The 23812-nt window shown below is 43.9% G+C and overlaps 3 protein-coding genes across 6 annotated transcripts in view; 1 reads left to right on the forward strand and 2 right to left on the reverse strand.

The window, feature by feature from the left end:
* Positions 1 to 41: 41 nt before the first annotated feature.
* Positions 42 to 5716, reverse strand: mmadhca (metabolism of cobalamin associated Da). Of its 4 annotated transcripts, none has more exons than XM_072671690.1 (8): positions 5581 to 5716; positions 4143 to 4182; positions 3863 to 3983; positions 2770 to 2987; positions 2060 to 2168; positions 1837 to 1949; positions 1604 to 1690; positions 42 to 937 (listed from the first exon to the last, which is right to left on the reverse strand). In XM_072671690.1, the coding sequence occupies exons 2-8, from the start codon at positions 4149 to 4151 to the stop codon at positions 701 to 703; spliced, it is 894 nt and encodes a 297-aa protein (XP_072527791.1). In that variant the 5' UTR covers positions 4152 to 4182; positions 5581 to 5716; the 3' UTR covers positions 42 to 700. The 4 variants fall into 4 exon arrangements, with proteins under 4 accessions (XP_072527791.1, XP_072527790.1, XP_072527792.1 ...); XM_072671689.1 differs by having other exon boundaries at positions 3863 to 4007; XM_072671691.1 differs by having other exon boundaries at positions 4143 to 5176.
* A 1688-nt stretch (positions 5717 to 7404) lies between these two features.
* Positions 7405 to 13645, reverse strand: krt97 (keratin 97). The gene is made up of 8 exons (XM_072671687.1): positions 13191 to 13645; positions 11363 to 11445; positions 10406 to 10562; positions 10129 to 10293; positions 9329 to 9454; positions 8857 to 9077; positions 8258 to 8310; positions 7405 to 7679 (listed from the first exon to the last, which is right to left on the reverse strand). Exons 1-8 carry the CDS (start codon positions 13599 to 13601, stop codon positions 7573 to 7575), a joined length of 1323 nt encoding a protein of 440 aa, XP_072527788.1. The 5' UTR covers positions 13602 to 13645; the 3' UTR covers positions 7405 to 7572.
* Positions 13646 to 14100: 455 nt separating this feature from the next.
* Positions 14101 to 23812, forward strand: part of krt222 (keratin 222) — a 30751-nt gene continuing 21039 nt past the window's right edge. The window contains 2 exon segments of the mRNA XM_072670866.1: positions 14101 to 14197; positions 14853 to 15016. Of these exon segments, the coding sequence (XP_072526967.1) occupies positions 14101 to 14197; positions 14853 to 15016 (261 nt within the window).

Raw genomic sequence — 23812 nt, forward strand, 5'->3', positions numbered from 1 at the left:
TTTTTAAGATTTACAGCCTTTCACACTGAAAATGACGATGCTTGTTTAATTTTACTAATTTATTTCAAATCCAGCATTTTTGTTTCATCACATTTCGTGCTTTTTTCAGTTTCCATGCCAACAAAATAGATATTTACTATTAAAGGACTAATTCCTTTTTTTTTTTTTAACTAGTATTAGTAAAGCAGTGGTGGCACAGCGGTTAGAGCTCCGGGCTCGAGAACAAGGTTGTGGGTTCGAGGCCGGCGCTTAGCAAGCTGCCCTTGAGCAAGGCCCTTCACCCTCTCTGCTCCCTGAGCACCAGAGGGCACTGCAGCGATGGCTGCCCATCACTCCGGCTGTATGTGCTCTCAGTCAGTCTCTCTCTCACACTGGTGGTGGTGGTGTATGTGTGTTCACTGCATGGGTTAAAGGGTGCATATGGTTGTCTTGTTTGGCTGAAGACAACCAGTGGACACACAGTGTTACTCATACGAAGCACCACCACTCTGCTAAACGGAGAGAAGGGGGTTATGAGCCAGATCCTAACTAATTACTTACTCCAGTCCCATCAGCCACCATTTCCATAACGGTGTGTTTTTATTCCAAACACCCCCTCCCCCCAAAAAAACTCAAGTCATGAGAAAACAGTACATCATCATCAGCAGCAGCAGTGCTCTTGCCGTAGTCCGGCGTCCCGCTTGTGCGATCCAGTCTCAGTCTAATCCGCCTCCTCCGAGTCGGCCGACTGTCCTTTGAGCCGCTCCATGATGCGGCAGTCCGAAGGTGCGTTAGTGATCAGGGTTCCCACGAACGTGGGCGTGTCCTTGAGGACGTGGCGGATGACCCTACAGGAAGCCAGGTCCTCGATGTGAAAGCCAGAGTGATAGCGTTGCTGCTGCTGCTGCTGCTGCTCCTCCGGCTGCAGAATGGAGTCATGTGACTGCACTCCAAAAAACTACAAGAAAAAAGGTGCTATTGGTCAGTGCTTTTCAACAGGGATTACACAAGCTAAAAATAAAGTGTGTCCATAAACTTGTGTGTGTATAATACTAATATTTATTATAGTATATAGTACTCATCGCTAAAGAAGGCATGTCCATAAACTTTTGTCACACAGTAGTATATAATCCAGGGCTGTATTCTATACTTTTCATTTGACCTTTAATATGTCGTGCTGGCCTTTCAGTGATATCAAGATAAACTGAATATTATTGAATCTACCAATAGATTGTATGCTACTGTATGCCAATAGTTTGTGGACACGGCTTCATTAGCAATATACGATTTATTAAAATGTGCCTACCTTTACTGCTACAGAGAAGAGGGGGTTATAGTCTAAAGGGCTTTTCTTATTTATATATTAGTGAAGGCACACCATATTATTGCTAACGAAGGGGTGTCCATAAACTTTTAATCTAAGGGTATAGTCAATCCTACACATTTTCCCGTTAATAGTGATATAAAGAAAACATGGCTATTACTGAAGATCCTCTTACATCATATACTACTGCATCCCGAGAGTTTATGGCATCGGGAAAAGGGTGGAGGGGTGTGTGGAGGAGAGGGAGGGGGGTACTGCTGTACCACAGGCGTGTAAACAGTACCACCCATCAGTACTTACAGCGTTTCCAGATAAAGGGTCTATGAAGTCCGCCCAGTACCCTTCCCTCCACAGCATGAAACAGATCTCTTTAGCACCACTAACAAACTGTGACACACACACACACACACACACACACACACACACGTCAGTGAATATAATCATATTTCATATCAAACATCAATATCAAACTTCGTTTAATAAGGTCATTTAATCCTTAGGGTCTAATTCATCTGGCGGAAGGTCACACTCACTTTATCTAGCAGCTGCGCTCTGTCCAGTTCTTCTGCCTCCGCCGCCGCTCTCTGAGTCACAGTGACGACGGTAATGGCACTGGCTGGGAGTGCTGGGAAAAAGGATTCCAATTCTGGGGGGGGGGGGACAAAACAAGAGTTTACAAACACACACACACACACACACACACACACACACACATTAACATATGGTGTGGATTAGAGGAGAGCAGGAGGAGCTCACCCTGCTTCAGCAGCTCAGGGCAGGAGTGCATGGAGCACTGCACAGCAGAGTGGTGGAAGTACTGCTCGGCTTTACTCACTCTCTGAATCCACAAAGACACTTCTTTACTCTGGAAAAGCAAAACACAACCAGCGGCAGGGTCAGCGGCAGGGTCAGCGGCAGGGTCAGCGGCAGGGTCTAATAAAGTGGCCAGAGGGTGGACGCACATGGTAGAGGTTTATGGGTCCAACTGCAGATGCTTACCTTCATACTGAGCCTAAACTTAACCCTCAACCTAGCTCTAACTCTACACCTAAACTCTAAACCTAAACCCAACTCTAATCTACGCCTAACTCTAAACTTAAGCCTAACTCTAAACCCTAATCTAAACCTAAACTTAAACCCTAATATAAACCTAAATCTACACCAAACTCTAAACTTAAGCCCAACTCTAAACTTAAGCCCAACTCTAAACCCTAATCTAAACCTAAACTTAAATCCAATTCTAAACCTAAATTTAAGACAAACTCTAAACCCTAATCTAAATCTTAACCCAACTCTAATCCCTAAACTAAACCCAACTTTACACCTAAACCCAACTCTAAACCTAAACTAACCGAACTCTAAACACAGCTGTGGGGCCTGTGTGGGGCTATCACACATGGTGGTGGTGGTATAACCTGGCTGGCGTCCAGCTGTGCTCCTCCCACAGACCTCCGGCCGTCACTCACCTGATACTCGTTAATAAACTGTGCCAGGATGAACTCGTGGCGGTCGCTGCTGGACGGTGCTGAGAGGACGTCAGGGACGACCCGGTGCTTCAGCCCCAACCTCTGCTCCCCCATTCCCCCCAGGTGACAGTCAAAGCCTGCATTCCCCGGCAACTGGAAGCGCTTGTCCTGAGGCCCGAACGGACCCATAGTCTCATCAGGCCACACGGTTCTGGGGCCTAACACACACACACACAGACAGACACAGACACACACACACACACACACACACACAGACAGACAGACAGACACACACACAGACACACACACACACAGACACACACACACACACACACACAGACACAGACACTTATTAGATTCAGAGCTCATGTCCATGTTTCCAATAAAGTGGCCAGTGAGTGGAAGCAGAAGGTGGGTGTTTCTAATAAAGTGGCCAGAGAGTGGAAGCAGAAGGTGGGTGTTTCCAATAAAGTGGCCAGTGTGTGGAAGCAGAAGGTGGGTGTTTCTAATAAAGTGGCCAGTGTGTGGAAGCAGAAGGTGGGTGTTTCTAATAAAGTGGCCAGTGAGTGGAAGCAGAAGGTGGGTGTTTCTAATAAAGTGGCCAGTGAGTGGAAGCAGAAGGTGGGTGTTTCTAATAAAGTGGCCAGTGAGTGGAAGCAGAAGGTGGGTGTTTCTAATAAAGTGGCCAGTGAGTGGAAGCAGAAGGTGGGTGTTTCTAATAAAGTGGCCAGTAAGTGGAAGCAGAAGGTGGGTGTTTCTAATAAAGTGGCCAGAGAGTGGAAGCAGAAGGTGGGTGTTTCTAATAAAGTGGCCAGTGAGTGGAAGCAGAAGGTGGGTGTTTCTAATAAAGTGGCCAGTGAGTGGAAGCAGAAGGTGGGTGTTTCTAATAAAGTGGCCAGTGAGTGGAAGCAGAAGGTGGGTGTTTCTAATAAAGTGGCCAGTGAGTGGAAGCAGAAGGTGGGTGTTTCTAATAAAGTGGCCAGAGAGTGGAAGCAGAAGGTGGGTGTTTCTAATAAAGTGGCCAGTGAGTGGAAGCAGAAGGTGGGTGTTTCTAATAAAGTGGCCAGTGAGTGGAAGCAGAAGGTGGGTGTACCTGAATCGTGGGAGGAAACTGCCATATAAGGCTCATCTGATCCGGAGGATCCGGCTGTGGAGAAAGATCTATAAGACACAATCCTCTGAGCTACCGCCCGGACGGCTCTTCTGCAGAGCGCCTGTGGAGAACAGCACAGCAAACACTGTTACACACACACACACACACACACACACACACACAGTCCAGGCCAACATACAGAAGCATTATTACATTATGATTAATTAATTAATTAAGTAATATTAAATGAATGCCTTGGGACAGTAAACGCCACACTCACGTTCGCCATGCCCGAGGCCGCGGCTCTCTCCTACAGCTCCCTGCAGAGACACAACACACCCCGGTCATCACAGAGGACGAGCTACGGCAGTGACCAGAGGATCGACCGCTGGATCAGTCCAGGTCATGCTGCTAGCCATCGGCAACCAGAGCCCGGAGGGAGCACAACTGGCCGTTACAGGATGAATGGGTATTGGGTAATTGGCGATCCAATTATCTTAAATTAGCAAAGCTAGCTTAAAGCCACTGCTAATTAATGCTAAACAAGACAACGTTCTTAACAGTGTAGCTAGCTAACCAGCTAGCCAGGAGAAAACGAGTAAAACTAAATAAATAAAATAAAATAATACAAATAAAACTTTTATTCTTGAATAACTGGTTCGAATATTTAAAGCTAACGCTAATCTCGCTGACCAAAACAAAAACAGGTCATATGCCCTGAGCTAGCTAACTAAGTTCGGTCATTTTTCTTCCCGAACGAAAATATTTTAAGCAATTCTGATTAAATATAACCGGAGGTGCTCGCTGGACTGAGTGCGGACCACTGCTAATTACTACACAAGACAACTTTCTTTTACTGTCGTTACCGACAGGCTAACGATGGTAATCTGGCTGCAATCATTTATTATTATTATTATTATTAATAATAATAATAATAATAATCACGTTTCCAAGAACTGTAAAAACTCTCCGCCCTCTTCAAACCTGGGGCCGACACTCGTCAACCGTGGGTTCCTCTGAGCAACTGTCGTACAAAAAAAGATCGTACAAAAAAAGATCGGACAAAAGAATTGCAGGGCAAGACTATCAGAGGATAGAAGATAAGCGTGGTCAGCTCGCGGGTTCTGTTATTTCGGACTGACGACATCAAAACTGAACTCGTTTGGACAAGAAAACATATCCTTGCCAACTGTGAAGCATGAGGGCGGATGTATCATGCTTTTGGGGTTGCGTTGCAGCCGGTGGCACTGGCAAGAATGACAGTCCGCAACATAGAATTCACAGAACCCATCAATAAGAGTCCAGTCCAGCAAACTGAAATAATAATAATAATAATAATAATAAATATATTATTAAATATTAATATTATTATTATTATTATTATACATTAAAAGTTCTTCACAAGCTCTAAAAGGCAAATACATTACACAAACTACACTTTATTAGTAAAATGTTCACAATTTTAATTTGTAATCATAAAAACCCATAAAATAAACATTTAAGTCCTTATATCAGTTTAGGATTATTATTATTTAATAACTGGTGAAATTTTAGTTAAGTTAAAGCTAAACTCGCCGACCAAAACAAACACAGGTCATATGAGCTGAGCTAACTGCTAACTGCTAACTGCTAACTGTTTTGGTAGCTAAGCTTCGGCCACTTTCACTGTTTTTCACACAATAAAATCATCATTTTAGGGAAATCTGGTCGAATATGACCTGAGCTGCTGGCTGGACCCTCCGCTCAGCGTGTGAGTCCAGTGTAAATCATCCCAGAAGGTCAAAGAACGCGATGTTCTCCAGAACCGAGCCGCGGCCGCCCTGTTTACCTCAGCTCCAGCACTCTACCCTGCAGCGCGCCCGCACAGGCAGCGCCACACTGCGGTGCCAAAATAAAAGCCCGGGGTTGTTTAAAGCCGAGGGGGAAATATTGTCAAAATAAAAGACTTTGGTAAGAGAGCCACAGGGCAGACAGAAGACCACAGTTATTTTGTGTAGGGTAAAAAAAAAATATGTAAAAATGATAAACAATATTTTAATATTAGGTTTAATTTCTAAAATAAAAGTAAAATCTTGTCAAAATAAAAGACTTCACTAAGAGAGTTGAAAGGTAATTACAATACCAGTTATTTGAATTGGAAAAAAAAGAAAAAAAGAAAGAAAAACAATATTTTAATATTTTGTTTTATTTCTAAAATAGAAGTCCAGGGTTATTCAAATTAAAGCAGAGGTGAAATAATGTGAAAATAAAATACTTTGGTAAGTGAGGCAAAGGGTAAACAAAATACTACATTTATTTGGAATGGGGTAAACAAAAAAGAATCTAAAATTTAAAAATAGTATTTTAATATTTTGTTTTATTTCTAAAATAAAAGCCCAGGGTTATTTAAAGCAGGGGTGAAATATTGTGAAAATAAAAGACTACAGGAAGAGAGGTGAATGGTAATCAGAAGACCACAATTATTTGGAATGGGATAACATTTTAAAAAAATATTTTAATGTTTTATTTTATTTATAAAATAAAAGCTCTGGACAGACTGGGTAACAGGGTAAAAATCCTGTTAACTTTAAAGGCTAGAGTAAGTGAGGCAAGAATTAGGCAGAAGACTAGAGTTAGTTGGAATGTGCTAAAAAATGTACAAATGAGAAACAAAAAAATCAGGGGTAACATCATATCAAAATAAAAGCCCTGGGTTCAGACAACATTTAGTGAACCTAATAGACTGAGGTCAGTGAGACTACAGATTAAATCATATCAGACTGGAATAAAAAAATAGCCTTTTAGCCATGTTGTTGTTTTTTATATGTTATTCCTACAGCTCGAAGTTCTGCAGCCAGTTTAGCTAGAGTTTCAGCTACCCCGAAAGGAAAAGCAGCAGCCCAATTTGCTAAAGCATTTGTTTAATGAAATATATAGACTCAAGAAACCATAAAAAAAATCTTATATATGTATTTAAATATGTATTTAGATGTAATATGTAGTTTTGCTATATGTGCAAAATGGCCAACAATGTATCTTATTTAAATATAAATATATTATAATCTATAAAATATAATACACTTGGCACATATGAAATAATATGTCCAAATATGTTTTTATTACAAATGAAATATATTTTTAAAGTACTGTATTAGTTCTTGATTAGTTTTTGATTAAAAATCAAAATATAAATATAGATCCAACTGCATCTTTACTGTGTATCTGTACCTTGTTTTTGCCGTGTTTATTTTCTAGTAACGTAACTTATTAATAATTATTACCTTAACTTGATTATATTCTCTAAGCTACATATGTGTTTAATATTTTCCCATTTATTTTAAGATTTTTAATATATATTTGAATATATACAGTATATATATTCCATATAAACAATGTGTTCAAACATACATTTATAGTGTGTTAATGTATTTCGAATGTGCAAAAACATTTCCATGTATGAAGGGGTGTCCACAAACATTTGGACATGTAATGTATATATATATATCTGTATGATATATAACAAGAATACACAAAATGAATAGCAGGCTGCACAGATCTGGCACTTTGGTTGGTTCTTTATTTCAGTGTTTTTTCAACATACAAACATGGATGTTAATGAGAGGGCGATCGATGTTGATTTCCTAATACATTAAAGCCTCTCTCTCCTCTTCATCCCACATTTAGAGTCCGACTGACGTAGCTGTTGCTGTTGCTGGACTGTGTGCTTTTTCTTATTTCTTCAACACCTCGACGTCCACATCCTCAGTGCGGGAGACCACCTTTCCGTCGATCACTTCCTCCACCACTGTCCGCACGCGCTTGGTCACCACAGGTTCAGCTGTAGAGGGCAGGAGAGAGAGAGAACGAGAGATGGCATTAGAAAAACAAACAAACCCTAAATCATATATAATTATATATATATATATATATATATATATATATACACACAGCCATGTCTAAACATTATGGAAATGAATTTGGCCCCATCCCAGATGCTATGTCCTGACAGGGTTTGCTGCACGGATCAATAGGCGAGCACACCAGTCAGCTGTAGCAGAGCGCAGAACCATCGCCAAGGCCAAATGAAGCAATCTGGCTGATGTCCCGAAGGACATGGCAATAGGGTATCGGGCAAAGGGCAGTGGTAGCATCTCGAAAAGCGCTAACTTTGTGGGATGTTGTAAAGCCATCATAGGGAAGGTGTCCAGAGACTGTCTTCTCATACACTGAGCACCTCCCAAAGGAATAACAATGGCAACCCACATTCCGCTGATGCCAGAGGGGACGTGGACGACAGAGCAATCGTGATACACAGTATACATTACCTAGATATTAATATTAGCCGTATTCAGCCGTATTCAGTATTTGTTAGCATTCTGCTAATAAAAGCTAATAAAACACAGTGGAATGACTCACGTTTAGGAGGAGGAGGAGGAGTGACCTCGATCACCTTCGTCACTGTTGTTTTCCTGCAAGACAAAAGTGGATGCTGTCAGGTTATATCACAGTATACTACACTGCTTACACTATGTGGACAAAAGTATTGGGACACCTGCACACTGTTTCACTGCTTCTTCTGAAATCAAGGGGATTAAAAGAGCTGATCCTGCTTCTGTTGGAGTAACTGTCTCTACTGTCCAGAGAGGAAGACTTTCTACTAGATTTTTGGAGGAGGAGCATTGCTGTGAAGATTTGATTGCATTCTGGGTCAAGAGCACTTGCTAGTGAGGTCAGGATGCTGGATGGATGATCACCATCCCACCTCATCATCCCCATCAAGAACACAGCTCTTCCACTGCTCCACAGCTCAATGCTGGGGGGCTTTACACCCCTCTAGCCCACGCCTGGCATTAGGTAGAGGGTCCTACTCTATTGGCAGTATTTCACAGTGTGCATTTGCACATCTGTGTCAGCAATGGGTGCAACGTAAAGTAGCTGAATGAATGCGTTCATTAGAAGGGGTGTCCGCAAACTTTCGGGAATGGGTTCATGTGCCTGAGATCTTCGATGCTTACTTGATTTCCTCTCCGTCCAGCAGCCTCCTGTACTCGGCGATCTCCAGCTCCAGGCGGGTTTTGATGTCCAGCAGTATCTTGTACTCGCTGGCCTGCCTCTCGATGTCTATGCGCATCTGGCTCAGCTCGGTCTCCAGGTTGTTGATGACGACCTGCAGCTGATTCAGCTGGAGGCTGTAGCGCGACTCGGTGTCGTGCAGGGTGCCCTCCAGAGCTGCTTTCTGAAAGAGAGAGAGAGAGAGAGCGAGAGGATGAGTGAGGGGGTCAAGGGTCAAGATGTCAAGTTGTGATTTAGTGATGTAATTCATACAATAGGAGCAAGGAAGAGAGAGAGACATAGAGACAAACAGAGAGAGAGAGAGAGAGAGAGAAAGAGCTATAACACACTTACACTGTGGTCTAATATGTTCTAATGTGTTCTAGTGTGTTTGTGTGTGCGTGTGTGTGTGTGTGTGTGTGTGTGTGTGCGTACCAGGCTGAGCTGAGACTGGAGCTCGATCTGCAGGGACTGTAGGGTTCTCTTGAGTTCGCTGATCTCGCTGCGGGACGTCTGGATGACCTCTGTGCTCGTCTTCACCTGCTTACTCAACTCGTCAAACTGGCCGAGAGACACCGAGAAAGAGAGAGGGAGCGAGAAAGAGAGAGAGAGACAGGTCAGTGATATGTTCAAAAAGCCACCCTGACCATTAACTGACCGTTACGAACAGTGTTTAGCGTAAAATGTACGCTTTTTAACGTCTTTTCTTCTTTTAGTCCCGGCAGCTTAGACTAAAGCCACCGCTGACGCGCAGTCCGTCACATAAGGCATAATAACATTGGTGCACGCTTTTCGACCAATCAGAGGCGAGATCACTCTCTCTACTCTCATGACGCGAAACCACCAAATGCCAACGTCAATTTAACGTTGAATAGTGGCGATAGCTGAAGTTGCTATTTTGTCGGTGTTAAATGTGAGTGATGTTCACTAACCAAAATCCAACATCTTCCAAACGTCACATGCCAACGTCAAACTGATGTAAAACTGGCCAACAAAAAACCGTCTGCTCAACGTTATAACGCTAACATCCTAATATAACGTTATAACGTGAAATCCTACCGATTTAAGCAACCAAAATTCAACGTCTGTTCCATGTTGGCTTTTGACGTCAACTCATTTTTAAATTATCATTATTATTATTATTTCACCTAAACTTTAACGTCTTTCTGACGATGTCCTGCAGGGGACGTCAAACTGTGGGACTCTCTGTGGCCCTTTAAATGCGCTGTTCTCACCTTGACCTTGTACCACGCCTCCATGTCTCTGCGGTTCTTGTCGGCGATGCCCTCGTACTGTGCGCGGATCTCCTGCAGGACGCGAGTCAGGTCCTGTTGAGGAGCAGCGTCCACCTCCACGTTCACCGAGCTGCTGGACATGTGACTGCGCAGAGCCGCCATCTCCTACAGGGTCATAAACATGACGGGATTAACGTTGGGAGGATTTTCTGAATATATACATGTATATGCAAATATATGCAAAAAATATGCAAATCACTGTTAACCACAATCTCACCTCCTCGTGGTTCTTCTTCAGGTAGACGATCTCCTCCCTGAGGCCTTCGATCTGCATCTCCAGGTCTGAGCGGGTCATGGTCAGCTCGTCCAGGACGCGGCGCAGGCCGGCGATGTCGGCCTCTACGGACTGGCGCATGGCCAACTCGTTCTCAAACCTGATGACAGACGAGAAGTCAGCATCGGAGATCACCTGACCCTTAGTCTTATTAGGTGCTTCAGTAGACAAGCATGGCCAGAATTTGGCTTCTAGTGCTGTTTTAGCTAAGCTAAGTCTGTTTAGTCATGTTTACGGCTAACAGGGAAATGGCTACAGTGCCAGAAACCACATGAGCAAACCTATCAGACCTCCACGTGCTTTGAGGAGAGTCCGTGGTGGTTTAGACCTGCAGTTAGCACGAAGCTAGCTTCCATTACTTGCTAGATATAGCAGCCCTGTAGCTCCAGGGCTAAGAAGCTAACCTAGGACAGTGAACATGTCTTCGATTTAGCTTGATATTCTTAAGATTTCACACTCAGTCTCAGTCAGGAAAACGTCACGGTCATGTTTTCTAAGTTCTACACAACTAAGTTTTCCTGAAGTAAAATTTAAAGCTAGCTGCTAACAACACTTTGACTGTATATCTGAGGTAAAATGTGGGCTGAAAACCGACCTGGTATCACATCTGTTGCTGTAACTTGTTGTAAAAGATATTTATGGACTAAAGGATGAGTTTAATACTTTTGTTAGTAGGTTTTTTTATGTTTATAGCTAACAGTGTATTTACACAGATATAGCTATTAGAGATAGCTAAACACCTCCACACGGTTTGAGAAAGTAAATTTTACGGTATATCTGAGGTAAGATATGGGCTAGAAACTGGGCTAGGCCGGGTAGCATGACTGTTGCTGGAGGCCCAGTTTGGCCTTACCAGAAAAGTCATTAGCATTTGAGAAGTTTTGAGAAGTTTGTGCTCACTTGACTCTGAAGTCTTCAGCTGCAAGTTTGGCGTTGTCGATCTGCAGGACGATCCTGGCATTGTCCAGGCTGGCAACACTGATCTGAGGAGGAGAAGATACAGAAGGTCAGTTCAGTTCTTCCAAATGTCACATGCCAACGTTATACAGACTTAAAATACCAGAATTGTCTGCCCAACGTCATAATTTTAACGTCCACCCAACGTGAAATTCTAACGTTTTTCATCGCAACCAAAACTGAACATCTGTCCAACGTTGGAGCTTGATGTCAACCTGGACAAGTGAATTTGATTTCCAACCAAAATTCAACGCCGGCTTCTGCCGTCAACGCAATTTAAATTTAATCTAATTACATCTTTCTAACGTTATCCTGTTGGGGGCGTCGAAATGTGGGACACCGGCCCTTTAAACGCAATGTTCTGTATGTAACTAAGGGTCCAATATTGTACTGATTTGGAAGCTAAGCTGCAAACCATGAAACACTCTTTATAGCTTCAGTGAGAATGAGTGGGCGGGGCTAAACTGCTGGAAACTGAATGGACATGGTGGACATGTGTAAATGTGTTGGTTTCTGTGACATCACAACCATGACAAATTTAAACTGGATTGTTTTCAAGCTCAGTTTCAGTTTTCAACTAAAGAGTGAAGAGTGCGTTTCGAAACTATGCTAAGTAGCTATGTTAAAATGCTAACATGCTAACATAAAACATGATTTTACAGTATTTTGGGTCTTAAACTTAAGATTCACAGGAAACATGTCTGTTTGTACCTTTTTATACCTTTTATTTTAACTTAGGAAAAAAATACTAGCCAAATTAAGGTGACCAAAGACGTAGCCTTGAGGGATACCAAAGCAGCAAAAAGTGATGGTACTGAAATAGTGACTCCGAAAGCCCACAATCTGAACTCATGAAAAGTATTAAGAAAAGTAATTTAAGTAATAATATTTTAAAATAGTTTTTTGGGATATTGATAATTGTCTAAACTATTTATTTCTCGCAATAAATTAATACATTTTTTATGTGTTGTTGATTTTCTGAATGTAAATAAGTTGCATCCTCTACTGAGACACAGCTCTGCACATGAAACATAATTTTGCTAAATGTAACATACTGCATAAAGTACAACCTATTCAGTGTGGCGTGCAAAAGTAATGGCACATTACATATGTTACATTTTATCATTTTATTTCACTTATTTCTGCTAAAAACATCTTTTAAAATCACCTTTTGAACAGAGTTGCCCAAATGTTTGCAGACGACTGCATAAATAAAAAAAAAGTATCTTAACTTTTAAAAGTATTTTGTTAAAAGTGTTGTTGTTGTTTGTTTTTTTTTACTTATTGTTTGCTTGTATGTTTTAACGATTAAATAGAAAAAGTAATTGTACTGATTTATTATTTAGTAAAATGTAAATTATTTAGAAATAATTTTGTCTCCTATTTTTTTATTATTATTTTTTTTGGAAAATGTTCTAAATGCAAAAAATATATAAATATATGTTTTATTTGTAATTGTTTTGTTGTTGGTTTATATGTTTATTTATTAAACAACATATAAATAAAAATAAAAAATGATGTAATAATTGAAATGATTGAAAAAATAAACTGATTTAGACTTATTTATTAGATTTATTGACTTATTGATTTAAAATGTCAAATTTGGAAACTTTGATTCATATTTTTTTTATATTTTAAAAGTCTTTGTTTGTTTTTTCTTGTTAAACAATCAAATGATTATTTAAATGAATCCTATATAAAATATAATACAGATTTATTAATATATAAATACCCCCTACACACACACACACACACACACACACACGCTCACCTTCTTGCGCAGGTCTGCGATGGTGGCGTAGTAGTGGCTGTAGTCTCGCGTGGTGGGCGCCCGCTTGTCGTACCACTCGCGGATCTGGCGCTCGAGCTGCGCGTTGGCCTTCTCCAGAGAGCGCACCTTCTCCAGGTAGGAGGCCAGGCGGTCGTTCAGGTTCTGCATGGTGGCCTTCTCGTTCAGGCCCGCGCCGAAGCCCCCATCCAGCCCGCCGCCCAGATCCAGCGCGCCCCCGAGCCCGGCTCCGGCCCCGGCGTAGGAAATGCGCACGCTGCGCCCGTCCGCGCCGCCGTACACGCTCCCCATGGACGTGCGCCCCATGGACACGCGGCTGGACGCGCCTCCGCTGAGGGAGCGTGCGGAGAGCGGGCGTGCGCTCGAGAAGCTGTAGAGGGACGTGCTGCTCATGCTGCTGGTGGTGCTGCTGCTGGAGGTGAAGGTGGAGTAGAAGACCTAAGACGAGGGTGAAGCACACCTGCTACTGATGCTCTCCAGCCTGAGAGGAGCTGTATATATATGTATATACACCCCCCCCCCCCCCCACACACACCCCACCCAGAGAGGGTGGGGCATCATCAGAGGACATGTGGTGTCCATGGAGGAGGAGGAAGGGGGGGGGGGGGGGTGTGGGGGGGGGAGAGAAACCCATAGGCCTGCATGCAAACAATCATGCTGGGTGGAGGAACCGGTAAATGGGTGAAGTATCAGTCCAGTCAGGAGGGTGAACTGGGAAGGTGTGGCACCCAAGCAGTCAAACCAGTATTCAAATGACCCACCAGACTGGGCTGGAGCCTCCATGTAGAGGCTATTACTGTGTACTGACCAAGTGACCCAAGAGGGTGGGTGTCTGTAAATCCCCCCTGAGAGAATGTTGGTGTCAGTGTGGTGAAAGAGGGTGGGCGTTAACATGGAGCTGGTCCCACTTTGCAGCTCTAACAGTGCGTTCGGAGCTCTGCAGTTATTGAATCAGCAGAGCGTTTCAAGGAGAATTCCTCCAAGAGAAGGTGGGGTATATAACCCAAGGAGAACGTGGGGTATCTTCTTATTCCTGCAATAGAAGGTGGGGTATATAACCCAAAGAGAAAGTGGGGTATCTTCTTATTCCTGCAATAGAAGGTGGGGTATATAACCCAAGTAGAAAGTGGGGTATCTTCTTATTCCTCTAAAAGATAGTGGGGTATATAACCCAAGGAGAAAGTGGGGTATCTTCATATTCCTCTAAAAGATAGTGGGGTATATAACCCAAGGAGAAAGTGGGGTATCTTTTTATTCCTGCAATAAAAGGTGGGGTGTATAACCCAAGGAGAAATTGGGGTATCTTCTTATTCCTCTAAGAGAAGGTGGGGTATATAACCCAAGGAGAAAGTGGGGTATCTTTTTATTCCTGCAATAAAAGGTGGGGTATATAATGCATATAACAGTAGGGTATCTGCACGTTCCCCTAAGAGACGTTGGGGTATCTGTAGCAGTCTTCCAGAAGAACTTGAAGAAGAGAAGGCTGCCTAAGATACGCTGAAGTATCATTATCTAAGTGTCTGAGCTGTGTGCCTGGCGCTATCCAGGAGTGTCCAGGGCGTGGTGAGACGAAGGTCGCCAAGCGTGTGGCACTCCCTACAGGTGTGCCCGAAAACTATTTTCTTTTTTTTTTTATTTTTACAGTCTGCGTGCCTACCGATAACTCCCATAGCATCACGAGGAGACGGGAAGAGGAGGATAACCCGGCGAGTTTAGCTTTGCTACCGGCGGCTGTATGTCAGCCTTCACCTCCACCTTGGAACGTGGTCCACCTGGGTTACTGCCGGGGGATCACTGCCAGGCAGATGGTAGGCCCTTGATTGCCTCGATTGCCTGGTACCGTTCAGGTAACACCAGAGGCTGTGACCACTGCTGACACAGCTGATCTAGTCCCTGTAGAAAAGTGCAGCCAATAGAATAGGACTCTCTGGAGCAGATAAACCTGATGTTGGGGAGTTGGGGATGAGGTGAGGTGAGGTGGAGTGGGGTGGGGTGGTGATCGCCCCACATCCTGACCTCACCATCGATCGCTCTTGTTGGTGAATGCAGTCAATGAAATCCTAACAGAAAGCCTCCTCCCTTCTTCTCTGGACAGTAGAGACTCTCAGGTGTCCATATACTTTTGTCCATGCGGTCTATGCCTACACACGTATTCACGCGCACTCTCTCTGCCTTTTCTCACGGCATAATCAGATCATAAAGGTCAGACCACTCCCTGTACCAACCAGATCACCTCACCTTTAGTCTATGGACTCCATCCTCCAGCCTGAGATGAACGGCACAGGCTTGGAAAGAGGCCACTGATGAGTACAAATCAGCGATTGTGTAATGAAAGATTGGGGTTTACACAAAGCCGAAGACACTGCGGAGATAAGTACGGTGTGAACTGACTGCTTGCTTAACAAGCCTTAGAATAATGCAAATGTCCCTGTGGGGAGGTGATTGTGGTTTGGACAAGCTGATGAGCAAAGAGGGAATGCAGCTCTTTTCATCAGCACTTTTGAAAGTGAGAGGTGTGAAGAGTGAAGTCTAAATACGGCTAATTAACTCAGTCAGCAGTCCAAACAAGCGCAACAAGTACTGCTGGCTTAGGTGGTTCGATGGGTCCAAAGGGTGAAGCTACTGCATTCTTAACTGCCATGCTCTACAGGACAGTTTACTGAAGACAAAGGGTTTAGAAGACGTCCAGAGGGGCGCTGTGTACGTACGGTCCAGTCAGTAGCGGGACTAGAATCCTATGGACCCCAACAAGAAATACATACTGGACCTCGAATAAAAACAAATGGCCTTCAGTACCGTGAACTAAAGCAAAAATAAACTGTTGACCTGCTACTGACACTTCTCTTGCTCTCTCAACAGAAGGTGGAGTATATAACCCAAGGAGAAAGTGGGGTATCTTCATATTCCTCCAAGAGATGGAGGAGTATATAAACCAAGGAGAAAGTGGGGCATCTTCATATTCATCCAAGAGAAGGTGGGGTATATAACCCAAGGAGAAAGTGGGGTATCTTCATATTCCTCCAAGAGAAGGTGGGGTATATAACCCAAGGAGAAAGTGGGGTATCTTCATATTCCTCCAAGAGAAGGTGGGGTATATAACCCAAGGAGAAAGTGGGGTATCTTCATATTCCTCCAAGAGAAGGTGTGGTATATAACCCAAGGAGAAAGTGGGGTATCTTCATATTCCTCCAAGAGAAGGTGGGGTATATAACCCAAGAAGAAAGTGGGGTCTCTTTTTACTCCCTCAAGAGAAGGTGGGGTATATAACCCATGAAGAAAGTGGGGTCTCTTTTTACTCCCTCAAGAGAAGGTGGGGTATATAACCCAAAGATAACCTTCTCAGTGGTACCAATCGGTTCATGATCATGTTGATCCGCTTCTGTAGAGAGTCCTATTCTATTGGCAGTACTTCTTCTGTGAGCTGTGTGTGCATTTGCACATCTGTGCCAGCGATGGGTGCAGCTTAAAGTAGCTGAATGCGTTCATTCATTAGCAGCCTTAAAAGCTAACGGCTAATGCTAAGCAGAAGTCCTGTTGGGCCGGTTGTAGAGGCCGTTGATTAGGGTTGGATTTAGGTGACAGATTCAGGGGCAAGGTTGGGTAACGCTGTTGCACTCTGGGTCATACCTTGTTTAATGAGTGCGTTGGAGGGCGTTGTTCCTGTAGCATGATGGGATATAAACCTGTGACCTTTCCTGTGTGGTTTCTGGAACTACATGACACCATGTTGTGTGGAAACATGAGCAATGCCATGGGCCTTAAAGGAAAATTACACCAATTAAAAGTTGCCTAAGAAACGTACCGATTTTACACTGGCGAACCAATTGGCGTCGGTCGCCATGAATATTTTTTTCCCTTCACAAACCCACCAGTGCAGCTACACGAGTCTTCTGAGGTTTATATGGAATGATGACGATGATGATGATGACGGTAAAATAGTGGAGAATCTCAACTAATACAGTTAGTTATTCTTTAGGGACTACTTTTTTTGTAGCCGCACTACACCCAGCAAGCAGCATGTATCCCTCCACCATTTTAATGATATGCGATTTTAAATACACATTTTAGACCCAGAACCTTCTCAGAACTCTGGTAAAGCGTCTGCATCTCCATTAGGTGGAAGAACTTTCTGTGAGGAGCTTTTCTTCTGGAGCTTTCTGAGAGCCTCAGATGTCTGCTCTGCAGCTCTGAGAACCTCTGGGGGAGGTTATCTAGAACCGAGCGTTTCACACCATCTCAACCACTGAATTGTGCCGAGATATTTTAAGATTAATTCGATTCCCCTTGATGCAACCGCTGTTTAGAAGATCGCGGCCTACAGCCCAACCAACTGACCCATGGAGAGATGCCTCACAACACCACCCAGTCCTTACATACGCACTATCTGCCTTATCTCAGACCTAAAGAACCTGAACTTAGAACTAGCCTACTACCTATCACATGCCTTAATCAACCCCCCTATGCAGTAAATCCACCTGCATGAGGCCTAGCTAATCTTCTAGAGAGCGAAAGTTGAGCCCGCATGGCTACGTTGCGATGAACCGGAGTGAATTCAGATGGTAATCAGCGGAACTACCTTCAGCATAGGGGACTGTAGCGCAAATGGCCGTAAACCGCAGCCAGTCTGAACAGTTATCCCTCCGACTGCCTGTCAACGTACGGGCTTTGTTTTTTTCTCCAGCTGTCACAGTCCGATGCCTTGGATGTGAACACCACCCTCTGATGGCGATCGGGCCAACTGTACGGCTTCAACAGCTGCTGTGACAAGCCTGATGCCTCAGGTATGTGCCCAACCTTGTTCCTTTTGAAAAACATCGGTGCCACTCCCTGCCGTAATTATTTTCGGAGAAAAGACGGCTGCTTCTCTCGCCCGAGGCGCTCGGGTATCAAAGCGGATCAAAGCCATCTAATGGTTTCTCTCGCTCGCCAGAACCTGTACTTTAAACCCCGTACATGCGAAATCCTCGGCGATTTGTGTTAATGCGGCACATCATCACACGACTCGGAGGTGATTCAGGCCGCAGGGGCGAGAGGTGTAGCTAATTTGTTAGCGGCGGGACTGCTAGAGGAGGGCGAAGAAGGGATTAGGGCCACCATTCAGATCCTAGACGCTAATGCCATTTTCTACAGGCTTTCTTTCTGAAGCTCTTTTCTTTCTTTTAAATAAACTCTGAGGCAGCCATGATGTCATTCATTCACCACAGTACAGTACCTGTCAACAGTACATCATCCTCGGTGAAAGGGACAGTAGCTATGCCAGAAACACAGACAGAACGCAGACAGGCCTAGACGTCCGTTTAAACCCAAGCTGCTGTACACTACCGTCCAAATACTTGTGGACACCCCTTTTGATAGAGGGGTAATGCTCCAAAATCTAGTAAAACAAAAGCAGGAGAAACTCTTTAATGCCCTTGAATTCATAAGAAACAATGATTGAGCAGGTGTCCCAATACTTTTGTCCATTTAGTGTATGTACGTTGAATAGGGTTTTTGCACAATTTTGTGATCTCCCTGCTCCACTAGACCTGACCTGAGTGGTCTTGGGGGTTCAAAATCAGCTAAATGAGCCAAAACAGCTACGTTACAGAAACCGGCACATGCTAAGCATGCTAACTAGCAGGAGGCTAATTCCGTACATTACGTTTTTTCCTTTTAATTTCGTAAAGTTGACTAGCCGTACACTTTTAGGGTAGACCGGGTGTAGCTTTTGTCATTTCATCAAAGTTGTAAGGGTAAATCGATCAGCTAACAGCAAGTTTAGCCACCCTCAGAGTCGCTAGCTGGCTAAGTCTCAAATGTGGCAGCTTAGCTTTGTTGATGTGGTTCGCTTTGGTCACTGTATTGGTTCACTTTCTGTTTTATCGCTCTAAAATCAATACATAGCGCAAGCCTGAGGTAAAAAAAAACAACATGGTGTGGCGTATGCTAGGCCGTTAGCACCTCGCTAGCTCCAGAAGTTGCTGCTGGGGTGCTTTAGAAGAGCTGGCACTGGCAACATGCTAATTTCCCATTTGATTTAAGCATTTGGAATTATATATTAGACGTTCGATTTAATTACAACGTAATTACAAGTGTTCCCTTTTAGCGACAGGGCTAAACCATATAGCTAAACAAATCAGAGATAATTAGATGTCATTAGCGTTTAAATGCTGGTGTTTGTTGTTATATTCTATTCTATTATAAATTCTATTCTATATATTCTATTATTATAATTCTTTCAAATTGGAAACGTGAACTGCAGACGCTCGCTACAACTTCGCTTATGAGGTTTTGTAATTCTTCAAGGGATTCTTCACCGTTTTTTAAGGTCTATTCCAGTTCATGTTTATCGCTTTAATGGCCTGGAATAATCACCTTCCAAACCTGTTCCAAATTCCACCTGCAGCAGGTTTCGTCCCGGCTACATCCTGCTTCCACCTGTAAACCCCAACCCAAGGGCTTCCTCTTCCCTTTTGTTCACACAGAAACCCATAACCACCTTTTAATGATTGACACTCAGCCGGTCCCCCCGCCCATTCCCCCGCCCGTTCACCGTCTGCATTCTTGCCTGCTCTTTGTTCTGACATCTCTTGACCTTCTAACGTACTCACGCTAATGATCCACTCACTACTTGATCACTTACTGTCGGCAAGGGCTTTTTTTTTTACGAGCAAGCTTAAAGCAATGGAAGCTTTTACCTAAAAAAATTAGCCTGGTGCTAACCGCAGGCTTAAAGGATCACACACTATTCCTCGAAGCGTGCCGAGGTGTTCAGTAGTCTCGAATAGGCTTGAGGATGTGGTTTCGGACACTGTAGCACATGCTGTTATCTAGAACACGGACTAGAATACATTAGCATGATGCTAAATGCGGGCCTAACCTCCTCTACATATATATATATATATATAAAATGAATGCATTCACCTACAAGTTTCACTTGCACCCATTGCTGACACTGATGTGCAAATGCACATGCAAACACAGCTTGCCTAGACCCTGTGGAGAAGTACTGCCAATAGAATAGGACTATCTGGAGCAGATAAAGCTGATGAACCTATTAGCACCATGCCACCTAATTCCGGGCAGTGCCCCCAGTGTTGAGCTGGTGATGGTATCGGTTCTCTATCCAGGAAAGGAAACCCTATAATGTGTGTGCAGTAGTCTCATTGTGAAGCTACACTGAATGGACAAAAGTATTGGGACACTTGTTTATTCAGTCATTGTTTTGTCTGAAAACAAGGGAATTTGATTGCATTTATCCCAAAAGGAATCAGATTGAGCACCATTACCCATCATTCCCGAGAACACATTCCAGTTGGAGGGCTTTATAACCATCTAAAGCCCCTGCCTGGCATTAGGCAGCATGATGCCAATAGGTTTATCGAGTCCTATTCAATGCTTCTCCTCCAAAATCTAGGAGAATGCCTACTTGTTACCCCAACAAAAGCAGGAGAAACTCAACAAATGAGCAGGTGTCCCAATACTTTTGTCCTTTTAGCGTCCTTTTAATCTCCGATTGTGTGGGTTCTGTAGGACTCTCTATTAACTATAAACACGGGCCAAAGGAGAAAGGGAAATTCTTGTCCATGTAATGTTGTGCCCAACCCTTTATTTAATGAGGCCTGTCTCTCTTCCCTCGTCTCGCTGTCGTTCTCACTCTCACTGATGCCAGTGGTGACACGCAAAGATCCAGGTGATAATGGAGACAAAAGCCGGTACACGGCATGTTTGTCTTTGCATGACAGTGTTTATTTTGGAAGAGGAAAATTGCTTTTTGATGAATGTATCTGTCAAAAGCGTCGGATCCGTCTCACCTTGAAGCGCCACAGCGCTAACTGTAGGCCGCTAGCCTTTCACTGACGCCCGGTGGGTCAGCTGGAGGGGAAGACATTCTTCGCTTGTCCTCTCTTTCTAACCCTAATCCCTCTCTTTTCTGACTTAACAAGAGCCTGAGCGTCGCACGTCCAACAGAAAATGGTCTCGGAGGCAGTGAATGGGTTGTTTATGGTGTGTGTGTATGGCTATTCAACTACAGTGCATGGGTGTGGGTTTCACGTGGGGGTGTGGGTGGGGGGGGTGTGGGTGGTGATTGTTTACATGGCTCGTACCACCTGACCCTGACCATTCACTAGCAGCCTTCTCACCATTCTTCAAAAATAAAGGTGCTGCCAAAGGTTCTTTGGGCAATGCCAATGGTTCGCCTGTCCAATGCCATCCCTACAGTGAAGCATGGTGGTGGCAGCATCGTGCTGTGGGGTTTTTTCTTTTAGTGGCTGGGACAAGGCTGTCCACCAATGGTCCCCATCCAACCATCCAGCCTGACAGAGCTTGAGAACATCTCATCCCCAACTCCTCCCAAAAGTACCATCCATCAATGGTGAGATGGTGCTTCAACATACTGGCCGCTTTATTAGAAACACCTATTTTTGTTGCGTCCACTCACTGGCCACTTTATTAGAAACACTCAACAGAACCAGTTCAGATAAAAAACCCTATAATGTGTGTGCAGTAGTCTCATTGTGGAGCTACACTAAATGGACAAAAGTATTGGGACACTTGTCCCACTTATTCGGTCATTGTTTTGTCTGAAAACAAGGGTATTTGATAGCATTTATCCCCAAAGGAATCGGATGGAGCACCATCATCCATCATTCCAGAGAACACATTCCAGTTCCTCCACTGCTCCACAGCTCAATGCTGGGGGGCTTTATACCTCTCTAAAACCCACGCCTGGCATTATTAGGCAGCATGGTGCCAATAGGTTCATCGGGTCTATGTGCTCCAGAGAGACCTATTCTATTGGCAGTTCCTCTCTGCAGGGACTAGATGGGTGCAAGCTAATGCTTTCATTAGATGGGGTTTGGACATCTGGACATCTACAGTAGCATTATGGCCTGGTTATGGAACCTGTATGGCTAAGGCCTAGCTAAGACATCATTAACACAACATATGAGTGGTCGTTTTCATGCACATATTAATTTCAGTGGTCTGTAGAGTCTAGGTTTCCATTTTCCAGTCCAGTAACCTAAGAATAACTTCCTGAGTCTCCAACAGACTGGCCTCAGAATGTAGCTTTACACAATCCTGGTGTTATTTTAAGGTGCTTCATCATGAGGGATACAAGAAACACCCACTGGCTGAAGACCAGAATGCTTGTTTTGGAAAAAAGAAGTTTGTTTTGGAAATATATCCATATACAGTCAGTGACTGAACTGTTTACATTTGTCACAGAAACCAGCTCCAAGCCCTGTAACCCTGTAAACCTGTTAGCCAGCGTTGGCCTGTCCTAGCCTGAGATAAACATGGGCTAATGGATAAGGGGGCTAGCCAGAGAAGCTGTAGTTTGTATTAGCCATACTACGCACCCACGTTGACCTAATATAGCCCATCCGTGCTGCCTTAGCATGCTAAGTTAGCATGCTAGGCTGAAGTTCCTGCTCCTGATTGACAGCTCAGACATATATATTTATCCATCCATTAATATGGCAACACCAAGCTCCCTAGCACCACCTAGTGCCTCGGAGGTCAACAACAGGGTGGCACAGAACAGAACTCCTAGGCATCACCGAATGCCCCAGAGAGCCCCAACAAGCTGGCACACGGTTCCCTAGCACCACCTAGTGCCCACCTTGAGTGTTTGTGTGCATTTGCACATTTGTGTCTGCATAGGATGCATCTTAAAGTAGCAGAATGTGTCCACAAACATTTGGACATATAGTGTATGTTTAAGTAGGCCCATGTCAGGCCTATATAGTGTATATGTAGTAGGCTTAAGTTGGTGCCATGTAGCCTTATGAAGGCTTCCCTGCAGTGTTCTGGCTTCCAGTGTTCGCACTTCAGGTGTTACTGTTTCTGTAATCTTTAAAGTCCACCACTGATGGACATCTGTCAGCTTCCTAATGGCAGGTCACTTCCAGGCTGACCCCTGTGTCTGGGTCTGTTTATGTGTTCACTTTGTTGGCGAGGGCGGAGGGAGGCGTGTAATGCAAGGAATGTTTGGTATCTACAGCGACATGCTTTTGTGTCGCATGCCTGACGTGATTATCATCGTACCTGAGCTCAGGTGTGTCAGGGTGGGGCAACCAAATGCATGATTTGGCTCCTGCAGAAACGTTACACACACATATATACACACACACACACACATACATACAAGTCATGCCAAAGCACATATTGCCACTTGCAGGTTAATTCCCACAGTCTGTCGAATTGAGCAGTTCTTATTTCTGCGCCGAACTTTTACCTCAGAATTTGTCTTTAAACTCTTCTCAAAGCCTGAGCAGGCGAAATTTCAGCTCCTGAGGCCAAAGTCAAAGACCAGAAAACCATTAAAGTGTCTGAGCCACACCTGTCATTGAATGTTGTTCACTTAGCATGACGACAGGTGGCATGCATAACAATGCCTCTAGGATTCAGGTTTAATCTGGATTGTTTAATTCGGTTTTACACCGTAGAACATGGATTAGAATAGGACCTGCTGAGACTATCAGATGACCTTGTGTATGTTGGTTAAATAAACTAGCTGATATATAAACATGTCTAACTAGGCCTCTGTTAGGCCAGTTGGTACAGTGTTCTTGGGGTTGAATGCCTCATTGTGGCCAGTCAACAACTGACCGTTAAAC

Source organism: Salminus brasiliensis, chromosome 25 (genome assembly GCF_030463535.1).
Source record: "Salminus brasiliensis chromosome 25, fSalBra1.hap2, whole genome shotgun sequence".
NCBI classification, from domain to species: Eukaryota; Metazoa; Chordata; class Actinopteri; order Characiformes; family Bryconidae; genus Salminus; species Salminus brasiliensis.

Excerpts from the sequence above, each read along its gene's own strand:
- mmadhca (XM_072671689.1), bottom strand. Across the intron at positions 2,988-3,862 it reads AGTTTCCTCCCACGATTCAG|GCCCCAGAACCGTGTGGCCT; the intron begins GTACACCCACCT and ends TGTGTGTGTTAG. Across the intron at positions 938-1,603 it reads ACCCTTTATCTGGAAACGCT|TTTTTTGGAGTGCAGTCACA; the intron begins GTAAGTACTGAT and ends TTTTTCTTGTAG.
- krt97 (XM_072671687.1), bottom strand. The coding sequence starts at position 13,601 with ATGAGCAGCACGTCCCTCTACAGCTTCTCGAGCGCACGCCCGCTCTCC. Across the intron at positions 9,455-10,128 it reads AGGCGTGGTACAAGGTCAAG|TTTGACGAGTTGAGTAAGCA; the intron begins GTGAGAACAGCG and ends TCTCTCGGCCAG. Across the intron at positions 7,680-8,257 it reads TCCTCCTCCTCCTCCTAAAC|CTGAACCTGTGGTGACCAAG; the intron begins GTGAGTCATTCC and ends TGCCCTCTACAG.